Source organism: Pan troglodytes, chromosome 13 (assembly GCF_028858775.2).
Source record: "Pan troglodytes isolate AG18354 chromosome 13, NHGRI_mPanTro3-v2.0_pri, whole genome shotgun sequence".
NCBI classification, from domain to species: domain Eukaryota; kingdom Metazoa; phylum Chordata; class Mammalia; order Primates; family Hominidae; genus Pan; species Pan troglodytes.
The window spans coordinates 93,107,013-93,122,366 of NC_072411.2; the positions used below are offsets into that span (position 1 = coordinate 93,107,013).

At 39.6% G+C, this 15,354-nt stretch overlaps 1 protein-coding gene across 10 annotated transcripts in view; it reads right to left on the bottom strand.

Moving 5' to 3' along the window:
• The window catches only part of STAT4 (signal transducer and activator of transcription 4), a 145,387-nt gene that overhangs the window by 12,294 nt on the left and 117,739 nt on the right, over positions 1-15,354 (bottom strand). For 9 of the 10 annotated variants that reach the window (XM_063791398.1, XM_063791396.1, XM_063791401.1 and 6 more), the window contains one exon: positions 12,628-12,672. The exons of the other annotated variant lie outside the window; for it this stretch is intronic. In XM_063791398.1, coding sequence (XP_063647468.1) covers positions 12,628-12,672 — 45 coding nt within the window. The remainder of the gene's footprint in view (positions 1-12,627; positions 12,673-15,354) is intronic. 10 annotated transcript variants of the gene reach the window in all.

A 15,354-nucleotide genomic window follows, 5' to 3' on the forward strand; every position in this document is an offset into this window, starting at 1 on the left:
TGGAGTGGATGAGTCAGAGGAATTACAGAGGCTATCTACATTCTGGGAACAAGGTCAAGCTGCAGTCAGGGGTTAGGTGCTGTGTGTGCTAAAGAGTGGAAGGTCCTGTTAAAGTTTACGGTTAAGCCCATGCTTGCCCCTTCTCCGACATCTAGAGCCAGGCTTAAAAGCTCCTGGAAAGGTATCTGGGAAGTTTGCCAGACCAAGGGAGGTAACATACAGCTACTGCCTTCTATACCCAACACCGTCCTCCAACAACCCTTTGAAACAGCCAGATTCTAATAATCACTCTAAGTCTACAGTTTTCAACATGCACATAGAATTTTCAGACTGTTTTTTAATGCCCTTCTCTTAATTATTAACAGCAAGCTAATGATCATCAGGCATTTGACAAAGACTTTCACATGAAATAAGAATGCAAAAACAAAAAACTCAGAGGAAAAGCAAAAAGTAAAAATAAATAAATAAATGAATAAAAAAACAGTGAAAAAAGTCTACTGTATTCAGCTCAGTTTATTCAATAAATATATGGCATGTTGAAGGCGCAGATCAACCATTTGTAATGGGAAGATAGTGCTTAGATACTGATTTGAACAAACCAACTGTCAAATGGCCTTTTTTGAGACAATGGAGGAATTTGAACAAAAAATAGGATTTTATTAAGGAAGCATTTAAAAAAAATTATTATTTTGGTTTTTGCGATAAGGGTATTGTGGTTAGGTTTAAACATTTCTTATATTCTAAAGATACCTGCTGAAGTATCTATATTATACTGTACTATCTAGAATTTGAGAACTCCAGGAAAAATGTATGTATAGGTGAAAAATAGGTTAAATAAGATAGGCAAAATATTAATCATTGTTGAAGTTAGGTGATGCTTAAATTCATTCATTGTATTCTCTTTTTATTTTTTCTTTTTTGAGACACAGTTTTGCTCTTGTTGCCCAGGCTGGAGTGCAGTGGCACGATCTCGGCTCACTGCAACCTCCGCCTCCTGGGTCCAAGTGATTCTCCTGCCTCAGCCTTCTGAGTAGCTGGGATTACAGGCATGCGCCACCATGCCTGGCTACTTTTGTATTTTTAGTAGAGATGGGGTTTCTCCATGTTGGTCAAGCTGGGCTCGAACTCCCGACCTCAGGTGATCCACCCGCCTTGGCCTCCCAAAGTGCTGGGATTACAGGCGTGAGCCACTGCGCCCGGCTGTATTCTCTATTTCTGTATATATTTGAAAATGCACATTAAAACACTTTTTAAAAACTATATAAAACAAAGATTACATCAGTGTAATAAGAATAGAATATTATTGTAAGAAACATTCTGAAAATAATAAAGAACCACTTAAAATATAATAAGAGAAATAGACAAGTCAGTAAAAAGATTGGAAATAAAGTAGAGGAAATTTCCCAGAATGTAAAACAAACAAAAAAATCCCACAAAGATATCAAAAATAGAATAGAAAAGATAGCAAATAAAGAATTAATACATGAACTGCAGCAACAAACTAACACAAGTTCTGGAAAGAGAACAGAGAAAATGGAGTAGAGGAAATGTCAAAGACATAAACAAATTGTAATTCTTATATACCATTTATGCAATTGTTACAATCACTTTGGAGAACAATTCCTCAGTATCTAGAAAAGTAGAAGATGCACATTACCTATACGTAACAATTCTTGTTGAATCATCTGATTCTGACTCATCTGCTACCAAATATATATAGGTCAAAGATTTTTTGCACTCATTAAAAAAAAAAGACATGTAGAAGAATGTTAATTGAAGAATGTTTATAGTAGAACTGCTTAGAATGCTAAAATGATTCATCAATAGGAGAATAGCTAGCTATACTGTGTATATTTATAGAGCAAAAAACTATACAGCGTTGGAATAAATGATCCACAGCAACATGAATCAACGTAGGAATGAGTCTCAGAAAATATTTTGTTGAGCAAGAAAAGCAAGTTGTGATAAAATATATACATAAGGATGCCATTTATGTAAAATCTAAATTTATAATACAGAATAATATAAAGTATATAGAAACATATTCATTCATAGAAAAAGTATAAAGGCATTCTTGAAAACAATAAACATCAAAATTCAAGGCAATGGTTATTGGGAGGTGGGTGGGTACAGAGAGGAAAAGGATTAAAGGCGGGGGGGGGGGGGTACCAGGTGTCTTCAACTATATTTGCAAAGTTTGAATTTTTAAGCTATTTGATGGGTGTTCATGCTATTATTCTTTATGTTTTTACATGTTTTCAATAGTCTATAAAAATGAATAATACAAGAAAACTTCTCAAAGTAAAGGACATGAGTGTTCAAATTGGAAGGACCCATGAATGGCTGGCACAATAAATAAATGAAGGACCACACCAAAACTCATTGCTGTAAAATTGCAGGAAACCAGTTTAAAAGTTTCAGGAGTGCAGGAATAAAAAGGCATTTATAAATGATTAAGAATCAGAATACAAGATAAGTAGAAGACAATGGAAAAGTGCTTTAAGAATTTGGGGGAAAAATGATTTCTAACCCAGAATTCTATATCCAGCCAAACTATTAGTCAACTATGGATGGGAAACACTTTTTCAGATATGCAAGTCCTCTGGAAATTTGGCTCCCTAGTACTTTTTCTCTGGAAACTACTGAAAGAGTCTCTCCAATAAAAAGGAGACAGTAACCTAAGAAAGAGGAAGACATGAACCCAGCCAGGAGAAGGGGGTGGGACTCCCTAGGATAACGGTGAAAGGGAGTTTCAAAAACAAACGAACAAAACAATAAACAAAAAACAACTACCCCACAATTGCACAACAGGATCAGAGGGCAAGTAGCCAGGACTGGAGCCAGAAGATGGAGGGCTCCCAGAGCGATGTTGCCAAGAAAAAAGGAAGAAAGGAACTCATAGATGGACATGTTTGACCAAATTGTAAGGAGTTTTCTAGTTCTGATGGAAAGTTTGGGGCTTAATTAGTGACAAGTATGTAAATTAATCAAATAAAAAACTCAGGGAAACTATTAAATCCAGAGAAAACTAAAAGTAATACAAGAATGGAAATACAATCATAGTATGCTATATGGCTTAGCTGTTAACAATTTTTATATAATCATAGTAAGGTAAACATCGAATACATTGAGTAAACGAAAATATGTTATATAATGATATTGTGAAGATGGGGCAGAATTTCTACATATGGAGAGCTGTAAAAAGAAAGACATAGCTTAACCTTTTATAGAAAATCAGAAGTTAGACATATAAAATTAAAAAAAATCAAGAGATATCAGTATTAGCATGATATTTACAGCTCAAAAAATAATCACCTCTGGGGAGGAGTTTGACATAGAAAGAAGTAGGAAATTGCAGTTAGTCCCTGATGAAATTTTATAGTAGGTAAAAAAGGACCAGCAGTATTGCCATCGCCTAAAAGTTTGTAAGAAAAACAGGATCTCTGACTTCATTCCAGGCTTACTGAATCAGACTCTGCATTTTAACAAGAATCCTGGGTGGAATTTGGGAGGAATTATTCTCAATGTGTGTATCCTCATTGTGTTTAATCTCAAAAAGGAGGTGGAAATTTGGAGATATAAAGCTTCAACAGTTTATAAAATGAGCCATGGGAACATGTGAACAAGTAGGATTATCTACACCAGAAAAGTCAGGGTGGGGGGTTGGAGGTGGCAGGGTCACCTGAAAAGAAAGGAAGGTCAACACTAAATATGCATTACTAAGTCAGAATCCTGTTTGCATTTGAAATCAGAAATAATAAAAACAGTCTAATGTGATGATATGAATAACAATTCTGTGATTATGTGGGAAGACTTCCTTGATAATGAGAATGCTACATTTAAGATTCATTATTGAGAAGGAAGTAGATCTTTGTGATACCTTACATTGCCTGCAGGTAGTTATATTGACTAGAGTGGAATCACTTCTTACTGGGTTAGTAGAAAGTTATGTTTAATAAACATTCTGCTTAAAAATCCCTAAACCACCCCTAAAAGTACTCCCAGCACGTCAACACATCAAACAGCCAGTTCCTCTTCCTCAGCCCCTTTATGTTAAATAAGTTGCTCTTTCTTTGGTTGCGCTTGAGACGGACTAGTTGTCTTGAGTATAGGCACCAAGAAGGTGTATTTTTGAACAATAGAAAATCTCACTGCCCACTAGGGAGGGGATGCTTACACTATGCAAAACACGAGACAACTGAAGAATCTACAACTTCCACTTCATGTTCACTAATGGGGGTGCCTTTCACATTATCTCTGAGTTCAATGGTGCAGAACATTTGAGAGGCCTCAGGCAAGTGCACAGATAGAGATCCAATACTGTATATAAAACATTTAACCATTATCAATCAAGTTAACAAACCGTTAACATATGGTCTAGCCTCCTGCCTTGACATATCCTTCACATAACCGAATTGGCCAGGTTTTAGCTCCTTGAAGTCTTACTGGAACATGGTGGCATGGGTAAAGATAGCACAGCCATCTTGAGCCATTGCCTGTCCCCTTTGCTTCTACCTCTGTGAAGGGCCTCGCATGACCAGTGTGGCCTCTAGGTCTCTCCTGTGCCTAGATATGTTTGCACTGAAGGTGTCATCTGTGCTTGGGAGAGTAGACCTGGAGAGGCCTACACAGGCCCTGGAAGTGGGCTTGAGGTCTTCTGGGCTGAGAATTCTGGGGTCCTGGATTCTGGGTGAGCACATTGCCTTAACCCCACAGAAGACTTTCTTTGTAGGGAGGACTGCAGCTGGAGGATGGTTGAAGGAAAACTTTCGGAGTTGAGGTGCTATGATATTGTGATATAATAAGAAATCTATATTTGGTCCCTGCACCTGGTTACTGAGACAGAGCTCCTAAGACCTATCTAGATGGAGATGCCAGGTGAGTCTTCTGTTCTAAAAATTTGGTCTTTGATCCTGGTTCCTGACACGGGTTCCTAAGACCTTTGTAATTTCCTTAGTGATAGGATTGTCTGACACAGAGCTCCTAAATTCCTGGAATTTTCTGGCATTTTCTGTCCTAATGAAGTGTATCTTGGTGGGCTTCTAAATAGCCTCAGGATGAGGGTTGGTTGCTAGGGGAACCAATCATGTGATTAGGAGTTGGAACTTCTACCCCACTCCCTGACCTCTGGGAAGGGGAGAGGGATTGAAAGTTGAATTCACCTACAATGGCAAAGGTGATCAACTTTGTAATGAACTGTATGTAATGAAGCTTCCATAAAAACCTCAAAGAACAGATTTTGGGAAGCTTCTGGGTTGCTAAAGACATGGAGGTGCTAGGAGGGTGGCGCACCTGGACAGGGCATGGGAGCTCCACACCCCTTCTCCATGCCTTGCCCTGTGCATCTCTTCCATTTGGCTGTTCATCTGTATTCTTTGTAATATCCTTGATAGTAAACCAGAAAATGTAAGTAAAATGTTCCCCTGAGTTTTGTGAACTGCTTTAGCAAATTCATTGAACCTGAGGAGGGAATTGTGGGAACCCTCAATTTATTGCTAGTTGGTCAGAAGTGCAGATCACAACCTGGGACTTGCAATGGGCATCTGAATTGGGGGCAGACTTGTGGGACTAAGTCCTTAGCCTGTGAGTTAAGGTAAAGAGTGTTAGAATTGGGTTAAATTGTAGATGCCCAGTTTGTGTCTGCTGGAGAACTGGTTGTTAGTGGAGAGAAATCCCCACACATATTTAGGTGACCAGAAGGGAGGTATGTAGAGTAAGAGTAGAAAAAAGTTTAGTGTTTCCTCTTATAGGTCCCATCGCTCTCACATTCCAGCCTCTATAGTTTAATTTCTTTTTTTTCTTTTTGAGACAGAGTCTTGCTCTGTCACCCAGGCAGGAGTGCAGTGGCATGATCTTGGCTCACTGCAACCTCCACCTCCCGGGTTCAAGCGATTCTCCTGCCTCAGCCTCCTGAGTAGCTGGGACTACGGGCGTGCGCCATTATGCCCAGCTAATTTTTGTATTTTTAGTAGGGACAGGGTTTTATCATATTGGCCAGGCTGGTCTTGAACTCCTGAGCTCAAGTGATCTGCCTGTCTCGGCCTCCCAAAGTGCTGAGATTACAGGCATGAGCCAACACGCCTGGTCTATAGTTTAATTTCTATGAATAAATATACATATGATAATTCAGTACTGATAGCTTCCTCAGCTCTTTGAGTTATGGAACCTGTGTGTTCACCACCAAATATCAGGGTCTTAAAAGTGTGAGAAACCAGGATTCCACAGACAGAGCAATGACACTCAGTGTTGTCCATTAGCTTTGGAAAAAGACTTTACGCTTTATATAATACTTTACTGAACTGAAATGTGGGTGGTGAGAGGGTGATTATTTTCTCAGTGATTCAAAATAATGTCTAATGTTTACTTTAAATCTCTGATGCAATTGTGAGGCACATTTAGAACAAAATCCAGCAAGGAAGCTGACATACTATACACAAGACTGGAGGAAAGACGCTCTGACCAAATAAAGCATTATTAATTTTCACAGCTTGCATGACTGTCATAGTCTTCATTATTTCATCAGTGTAGTCTAAGCTAGAACACTATTCAGTCTCACATTCGCAGGTTCCATTCCTCACAGAATGGAAAAACATCATAGATAAGATGCACCATTAGGGCCGGGCACAGTGGCTCACGCCTGTAATCCCAGCATTTTGGGAGGTTGAGGTGGGTGGATCATCTGAGGTCAGGAGTTCAAGACCAGCCTGGCCAACATGGTGAAACCCCGTCTCTACCAAAAAAAAAAAAAAAATGCAAACAATTAGCTGGGCATGGTGGCGGGCGCTTGTAGTCCCAGCTACTCAGGAGGCTGAGGCAGGAGAATTGCTTGAACCCTGGAGGTGGAGGTTGCAGTGAGCTGAGATCACGCTGCTGCACTCCAGCCTGGGCAACAAGAGTGAGAAACTCCATCTCAAAAAAAAAAAAAAGATGCACCATCAATGTTTGTATCAAAGCCATCCTAATCATCCAAGATGATTACAGATACAAAATATCCATATTAATGATATTTACATTATATGGTACATCACATTATATGACACTGAATATAATAGCTGGATTGACTGTATTGTACTTCTAAAGAAAAATACCCATTGGAAAATCTGCTAAGAAACTAGAAAACTGGACAACCAACTTAACCAGGGCTTCACTTGGAAAAAAAAATACAATCCGATGAAAGGTAGGTCTAGATGTCACCATAGTCTTCTCTATCTCCTCTGCTCAGTGTCTAATAATACACCTTAGAAACCAAGAATATATTAACAAATGGTAATAGCTTTTTTTTTTTTTTTTTTTTTTTTTTTGAGAGATGGAGTCTCGCTCTGTCACCCAGGCTGGAGTGCAGTGGCGAAATTTCAGCTCACTGCAAGCTCTGCCTCCTGGGTTCATGCCATTCTCCTGCCTCAGCCTCCTGAGTAGCTGGGACTACAGGCAACCTGCCACCACGCCTGGCTAATTTTTTGTATTTTTTAGTAGAGACGGGGTTTCACCGTGTTAGCCAGGATGGTCTCACTCTCCTGACCTCGTGATCTGCCCACCTCGGCCTCCCAAAGTGCTGGGATTATAGGCGTGAGCCACCATGCCTGGCCAACAAATGGTAATAGCTTTTAACTTGACAGAAACCTCTGCTAAGAAAAATATGACTGGGATATAGGGTGATTTTCATCCAAATTTCTTGCTCATCTCTTAACAATCCATAATTTATTGTAATGTCCCCCATGGAAAACTATGTGGAATAGAAACAATTAAAATAACCCTTTCATTTAGTGAATATTTATTGAGCATCTATTATGTGCTAGACAGTGGGTTAGATCCTGGGAAACAAGAAGAAGAGAGGGAAACAGTGGTCTAATCACATGAGGGATAGCCTTTAATCACAGAATCACAGAATCAGAAGAGAGGAATGTAAAATGACAGCACTGCTTAGCTCATAAAGCCCTCTGCTGCATTCTACAAAGTCTAAGGTTTTAGTAATATTTTTGTACAATTTCTCCCTCAAAAAAGTGTTGCAACTCTTTAAATTAGTTCAGCGAGAAATCAACTTGCTGTGCAAATGCTTGGGCTAGCTGGGGTGTGAGTAGCGCGTCTGTGTTTGAGAATACTGAACCTTGAAAGAACATCTGTTTGGCTACTTTGTTAAATGAAACTCAAGTCACCCAGGCTTTACTAATAGCTTCATTGTGCTTCATGACTTTCCACCACATAAATAAAATTACCTAACACCTCAGTCTGTGGCTAAAACTGTCATTTATCAGTTAAAGCCCACTGACAAAGAGCAAACTGGAGAAACTGCAATTCCAGCTTCTCTATTCAAACAGTTTTCACATTTCAATAATCACTCTCTAGCTGGCTCCCTGCTAGATAAGTACCTCCAGGGAAAGGTTGCTTCCTGGGAATGTTTATTTTACAGGAACAGATTGATGGCCTCAAAGTCTGGCCACTTTCTAGGTGATGAAATCGTTTATTCACATTGACTCTTCCCAGGAGACAATAGAGTGGAGAGAAAGGCAGTGATTGCTAAAGTTGATTTTATGATAGCGTGTCTACAGATTCCTCAAGGAATGTCGTGAAATTCCAAAGCAAATTCTTAAAGTTAAATTCATTTTTAAAAATCTAAAGCTCCTACCCTATGTTGCACTTCTGAGGATTAAAGAATCTTAGTCAAAGGGACTTCAGAGATTGTCTAGTCCAATGAGTCCAAATGTTTTTTTTTTTTTTTTGACCTTGGTACATATTCTTGAAAGTAAACTTCCCACCAGAGTTTCCATCTGTAAATATATAAAATAAAGCTGCCTTGATGGAAACAGGCATGAGGGAGCCGGAGTTCCACATTTCCCCAACCCCCAGGGCAAATGGGGTTCCTGAGGTACCTCTTTGGCATCTCTGGGTTTTCTGGGAAGAAAATGGGTCTTGTGCAACTTCCTCCTTTCACCCAATCCTAAAGCCAGGAGCCCCTGTACGTCCTGACAGCTCAGCTCTTCTTGGGTAATCTCAAACAGTCACAGGGTGCTGCAAATATAGGGAGGTCTGGAATGGCAACTTAGTGAAACTATCATTTATGACATCTTTGTCCATTGTCAATCATTTAATAACTATCTGATACAAACTCTTACAACCACAAAAGTAGAATGCAGCGATCCAAAATTGTGTGTGTGTGTGTGTGTGTGTGTGTGTGTGTGTGTGTGTGTGTGTGTGATGGAGGTGAAGAGCATTGGAGTGGTAGCAGGAATTCCAGACATGAAATCCCATAAAGGGGCATACACAAATGGTGACCTGAGGTTTCAAGGAACTGGAGCTGGAAGAGGGAAGTGCCAGGGTGCCCTGAAAGGGACCACATCTCCAGCAGAGCACTTGACAGGTGAGCAGAGAAGGAGAAAGATCAGCAGTTGTCTGAAGTTAGGTATTACGTTTTAGAGCCCAGTTTTCCCATCTGTGTAGACACCTGCTCCCTCCAGAGGAAGCTGATCTGTAAATGCCATCACCAACATCTACACAGCCCACCACCACTGACTCACACACAGCTCATTCAGTCCTCACAACAACCCTTAGAAGTGTAGGTTAACATTAGCACCATTTTGTAGATAAGGAAATTGGGAGTTAGAGAGGCTAAGTGGCTTGTGCAAGCTCAGATTGCCCGAAGAGGCAAAAACCAACACTGCTAACTCCACTATCTCACTGAGGCACGACACAAGTGCAAAAGGAGACACAGTAGACAAGAGAGGTCAACAACATTTTCTGAGGAAGCATTATTTTAAATTATGGTGTGAGACAGACATGATTTCGGAGCAGGTGGGTGAGGTGCAGGCACTCTGTGAGATAGATGGGGTGAGGTGATGGGGCAGGAGGAGTGCCAACCAGCTCGCCTCTCCCAGGGAAGGTTCTGCGACCCAGAGGCAGCATAGCAGAGGGGCCAGGAGCAGGGACACGGGATCAGACTGCCATGGTTTTATCTTGGCCCTGCCATCAACTGCCCCCGCTATCTTGAGTAAGCTGTGTGACCACTCTGTGCCTCAGTTTCCATAACTGAAATAAGTATGAAGCTAATAGTACCTACTTCACAGTCTTGTTGCAAGAGTTACAGAAATCAGTATTAGTGAAGCTCTTAGTGTCCAGTATATAGTAAATGCCACACGAGGATTGTTGAAGACATTCTTAGCAGGCTACAGGTGCTCACAGACAAGCAATAGCAACTTTTTGAAACTTGAAAACGAGGTTACGATATCCTAGCTTCCTGTTTTCCTGTAATTTGTGACCACAATCCCTGGCCTCATGACTTTATGAACTTCACTTTATTGCCCGTTCTTTCCTCACTCTTTCCTAACCTTTGTGTGATCATCCCTACTGAATGGCCAAGCCCCTGATTCCCGGCTTATCTTCCTTCATGTATTTCATGACTAGTCAACTGTTACTGCTGCACACAAGACACGGTTCAATCTGTGGTTTGTTTTTAAATGTACCTAGGAGTCATACTAAAATTCTGCCAACAGGTGGAGCTCAAAGAATAGCTTAAAATAAAATTAACCCGATTCGGCAAACCTGGAAAAAAAGGGAAGAAATAAAATCATTCTGATACGACTGTATGATTTTGCTATTCATCAGAAAATAAGAGGAAATAAATTGAAGGCAATATAAGTAGACAGTGTTAATAAGACAGTGGTTGGTTTTTCTACAGTGGAAGATGATTTACCTAGATTTCCGTCTCTAGGGAAATTCAAGTGAAGATTTTCATTTTACATTCATAAAGATGACAATATACTACAAGAGTTGAGCTATTTGGATTTATTCGATTTGCTTTACGTAAGACAAGTTCAGGATAATGATGCTTAGTCTGTTCAGATTCATAAATAATACTCAAGATGTCAAACTGAATGAAATGTTGCAACTCTGGCCAGAATTCCAAGGAGATGTGTGAAATGAGCTTTTATTTAAAATGTGCCAATGTTTAACTAGGAAGTTTAGAAAACCTTTATGGGTTTCTATAAGCTGGGAAGAATATCTTCCACTCAATCGTTTTACTAGAATCTCCTTAAACCCCAAAACTCTGCTCCTGTGATTTCTTTGACTGCAGAGACCTGCTTAGGGAGCTGTGCCCTGAACAGCGATTCTACCCTGGAAGACTGAGCTCATCTTCGGTGAGGCTATGATGTTTGGCAAATGATCTTTAAGACACAATTAAGGGAATGAAGAATTCTTGGAGGGCAAAATGGTAGGGCATTAAATCTTTTGTGATGGATCTTTATGGTTTTGTGAGGTGTGATAAATTGGATGTCATTGGATGCTGGATTTATAAAGTGCTTTTCCTCCAAACAATTCAAAGATCTTTTTCATGGGAGCTGTGACTATAAAGCCAAGAGTTTGGATCCATATGAACCACCCCAGAAATAAACCTCACTGCTTCAAAACTGCATCACGTAGGTGGTTTTACACCTGCAGCACCTCTGAGCACGGGCTGTTGAGCACGACTATCCTGCTCTCTTAGAGGAAAAAAATGCAGTATTTCTTCATCAGTTCATTTGCCAAACGTCACATTTTCAGGCCCTGGCAGAGCATGTACTCAAACCCAGGTTTTCTAGTTCCAAATATATAGGTCATTGACTTATGCCTTAGTTTCGAGGTCAGCTCAATAGATGTTCTCCAAGGTCATGTCCAGTTCATGATTTGACTACTCTAACATCAACTAACTCAACGGAGTACTCAGACTGCATCAGTTTGTTCTTTCATTCAATTTGTCTAGTGAAATGCAAACATTAGAGAGCGAGGTAATTGATATCTCAAAATAATAGGGTTGTTTTTTGCCCCACATATCATAATTTTTCAGCCTGACTTCATATATGTGAGAAAAATGAGTGAACAAAAATGAAGAATGACAAAGATATTTCTTGATAATGGACTGACTAAAGAAACTATGGCACACCTATAAAATGTAATGTAATGCAAGCAATGTAAATCATGTTCTCCAAGAGTATTTAAAATTATGGAAAACTGTTCTCCGGGCCGGGCACGGTGGCTCACGCCTATAATCCCAGCACTTTGGGAGACAAGGTGGGTGGATCACTTGAGCCAAGGGGTTCAAGACCAGCCTGGGAAACATGGTGGGACTCCGTCTCTACGAAAAATACAAAAACTAGCCAGGTATGGTGGCACATGCCTATAGTCCCAGCTACTTGCAAGGCTGAGGTGGGAGGTTCACTTGAGCCTGGGAGGCAAAAGCTGCAGTGAACCAAGATCTTACCGCTGCACTCCAGCCTGGGCAACAGAGTGAGACCCTTCTCAAAAGAAAAAGAAAAAGAAAAAAAAGATACATTGCTATGTGAAAAAAGCAGGCTATGAAGCAATGAGTATCATATATTTTTAAAGTAATATATAGATAAATAAAAGACTGGAATGATGTATACCAAGATGTTAATAGTTATTTTCTCTGGAGGGTGTTGATAACATATAATATGTTATTTTTATTTTCTCTTTTTGAAAAACTTCCTCATATTGTCTGCAATTATCAAGCTTTACATCTATAATGAGAAAAACATGAATTTGATTTTATATGAAGTCAAGCAGTTTAAAAGGTTTGTAAAAATAAGATATTATAAGATCTGTTTCCAGAAAAATTCTATAGGAGAAAACATTTCCTACCTCATTTCCTTTACCTCCAGCACTGGACTTCATTTCCTTTGGTTGCTTTGTAAAAGAAAACAACAATATTTAGATGGAAAAGCATTATCAGCTACATATTAAGTTGGTCGTACCTGTTGCGGTCATTTTCTTGGCCACAGTTTTGACTTCTAGAACAGCAACATATTTTCAAACTCATTGAAACCTGACACAACTGCCCAGATTTGACAGAGAGGAGTTTCCTGTCTCACCCCATGGGATGCCACTTTAGAAACTTGGAGTTGGCATATCACTAAGACTTTAGCTTTCAGTCAACATTTTCGAAAAAGGAAATCATGCTGGGAACTTTCAGAATCTATATAGCACTCCTTTGCGCCTGGAAAGCATCATTTTAGCTAAGCTGTAGGTGATGATTCCCAATCCCTGAGAAACCAAGTCTAACGAAGACTAGAAAAATAAACTACAGGGCAGTGTGTACCATATAGCATAGTAAGCTATTAAATGACATTACAGGGGAAGAAGACTTGCTGACACAAAATAAATGTGCATTGATGTAGATTACTGAATGAAAAAAAGAGGCAGAAAACAAATTTTATAGTGTGTATTATTTGATCCCACTTTTAAAATACATATATAAATATTTTAGAAAAAAGAATGAAATTATAAAAATGAAGAAGTTAATAGCGTTGCAAAGTGGTAGAATTATAGGTGACAATTTTTAAAATTTTTCTTTTTTTTCTTTTTTTTTGAGATGCAGTCTGGTTCTGTCACCCAGGCTGGAGTGCAGTGGCACAATCTCGGCTCACTGCAAGCTCCACCTCCAGGGTTCATGCCATTTTCCTGCCTCAGCCTCCCGAGTAGCTGGGACTACAGGCGCCCGCCACCAAGCCTGGCTAATTTTTTTTTTTTTTTTTTTTTTTGTATTTTTAGTAGAGACGGGGTTTCACTGTGTTAGCCAGGATGGTCTCGATCTCCTGACTTCGTGATCCACCCGCCTCGGCCTCCCAAAGTGCTGGGATTACAGGCGTGAGCCACTGCGCCAGGCCAATTTTCTGTATTTTTAGTAGAGACGGGATTTCACCGTGTTAGCCAGGATGGTCTTGATCTCTTGACCCTGTGATCCGCCCTCCTCGGCCTCCCAAAGTGTTGGGATTACAGGCGTGAGCCACCACGCCCAGCCGATTTTTATTTTCTATATTTATTTTTGTATTAAAAAGCAAAGTTATTATGCAGAAGATAACCAATGTGAAAACGCTTTGCAAGAGCAAAAGACCACTGTAAAAACTGAGGTTTTGTTATTTTATATATTGTACCTGCTGAAATAAAGACCTAACTGATTTTTGGTGTGTTCCTTGTTCTTCCTTTTCCATGTGACTTTTTTGGGAGACAGACATTTCTAAGTTAAGGGCTCTTCCTACTTTACTTATTACTAAACATGGCCCCTTGTTGACAATTCCTGGATGGTAGGAATTGAGCCTAAGAAAAAAGAGTGCTAGTTACAAGGATGTTTATAATACATTATTCTTTATTACATTTTATTTATTTGGCAGTTTATTTGACAGGAAGGATTAAAAACAAAACAAAACATACTCCTCAATACTAAAAACCAAACATTTTATCTTTTAGAAAGTAGACATTTTATCTTTTCATCTTTTAGAAACATTTTATCTTTTAGAAAATAGACTTTTATCATTTTAACATTTTATCTTTTAGAAAGTAGACTTTTTGAGGCAGATTCAGTGGTGCCCAAACATTCAGTGAGGCAATTGCTAAATGTTAATAAGCAGAAGGAGTAACATGGTTTCTGGCGAGAAAAATAGTAGGGTCTTTGGGAATCTTAAGAATTATGCAGAATTAGAAAGAAGGCAGAAAGAGAACTCTAGGTCAAGAGGAAGTGGTAAAAGCAAGAAGCAACAGGATGAGGCTGGGTCAGAGCTTTCTAGACATGACAAGGTGAACTGTGTACAGCAGCTATACCAAGGAACATCCTATTTCCCCAAGCTAGCCTCCTAAAATGAAAGCGCTTTTAGCCAGACATGGTTTTGGAGATGTAAAAATGAAACCAGGAATGCCTATCCATTATTGCATGTGTGTATGTGTGTGTGTGTTCCTTTGTACTTTTGTATTTATATATCATAGTTGTACATATTTTTGTGGTACATGTGATATTTTGATACATGTATACAGTGTGTAATGATCAAATTTGGGTAATTGAGATATCTGTAACCTATCTTTTCTTTGTGGTAGGATCATTACAATTCTTCTCTTCCTGCTATTTAAAAATACACAATAAATTATTGTTCCCTTCTACACTATTTTTTTTTGTTTTTTTTTTTGGAGACTGAGTCTTGCTCTGTCACACAGGCTGGAATGCAGTGGTGCTATCTCAGCTCACTGCAAACTCCGCCTCCCGGGTTCAAGCGATTCTCCCTCAGCCTCCTGAGTAGCTGGGATTACAGGCAGTTGCCACCATGCCGGGCTACTATTTGTATTTTTAGTAGAGACGAGGTTTCACCATGTTGGCCAGGCTGGTCTCGAATTCCTGACCTCAGGTGATCTGCCTGCCTCAGCCTCCCAAAGTGCTGGGATTAGAGGCGTGAGCCACCGTGCCCGGCCCCTTCTACGCTACTGAATATCAGAATTTATTCCTTTTATCTAACTGTATCTTTGTATCCATTAACCAACTTTCTCTTATCCCCCTGCCCTGCTTCCTTTCCTAGCCTCTGGTAACCACCATTCGACTGTCTG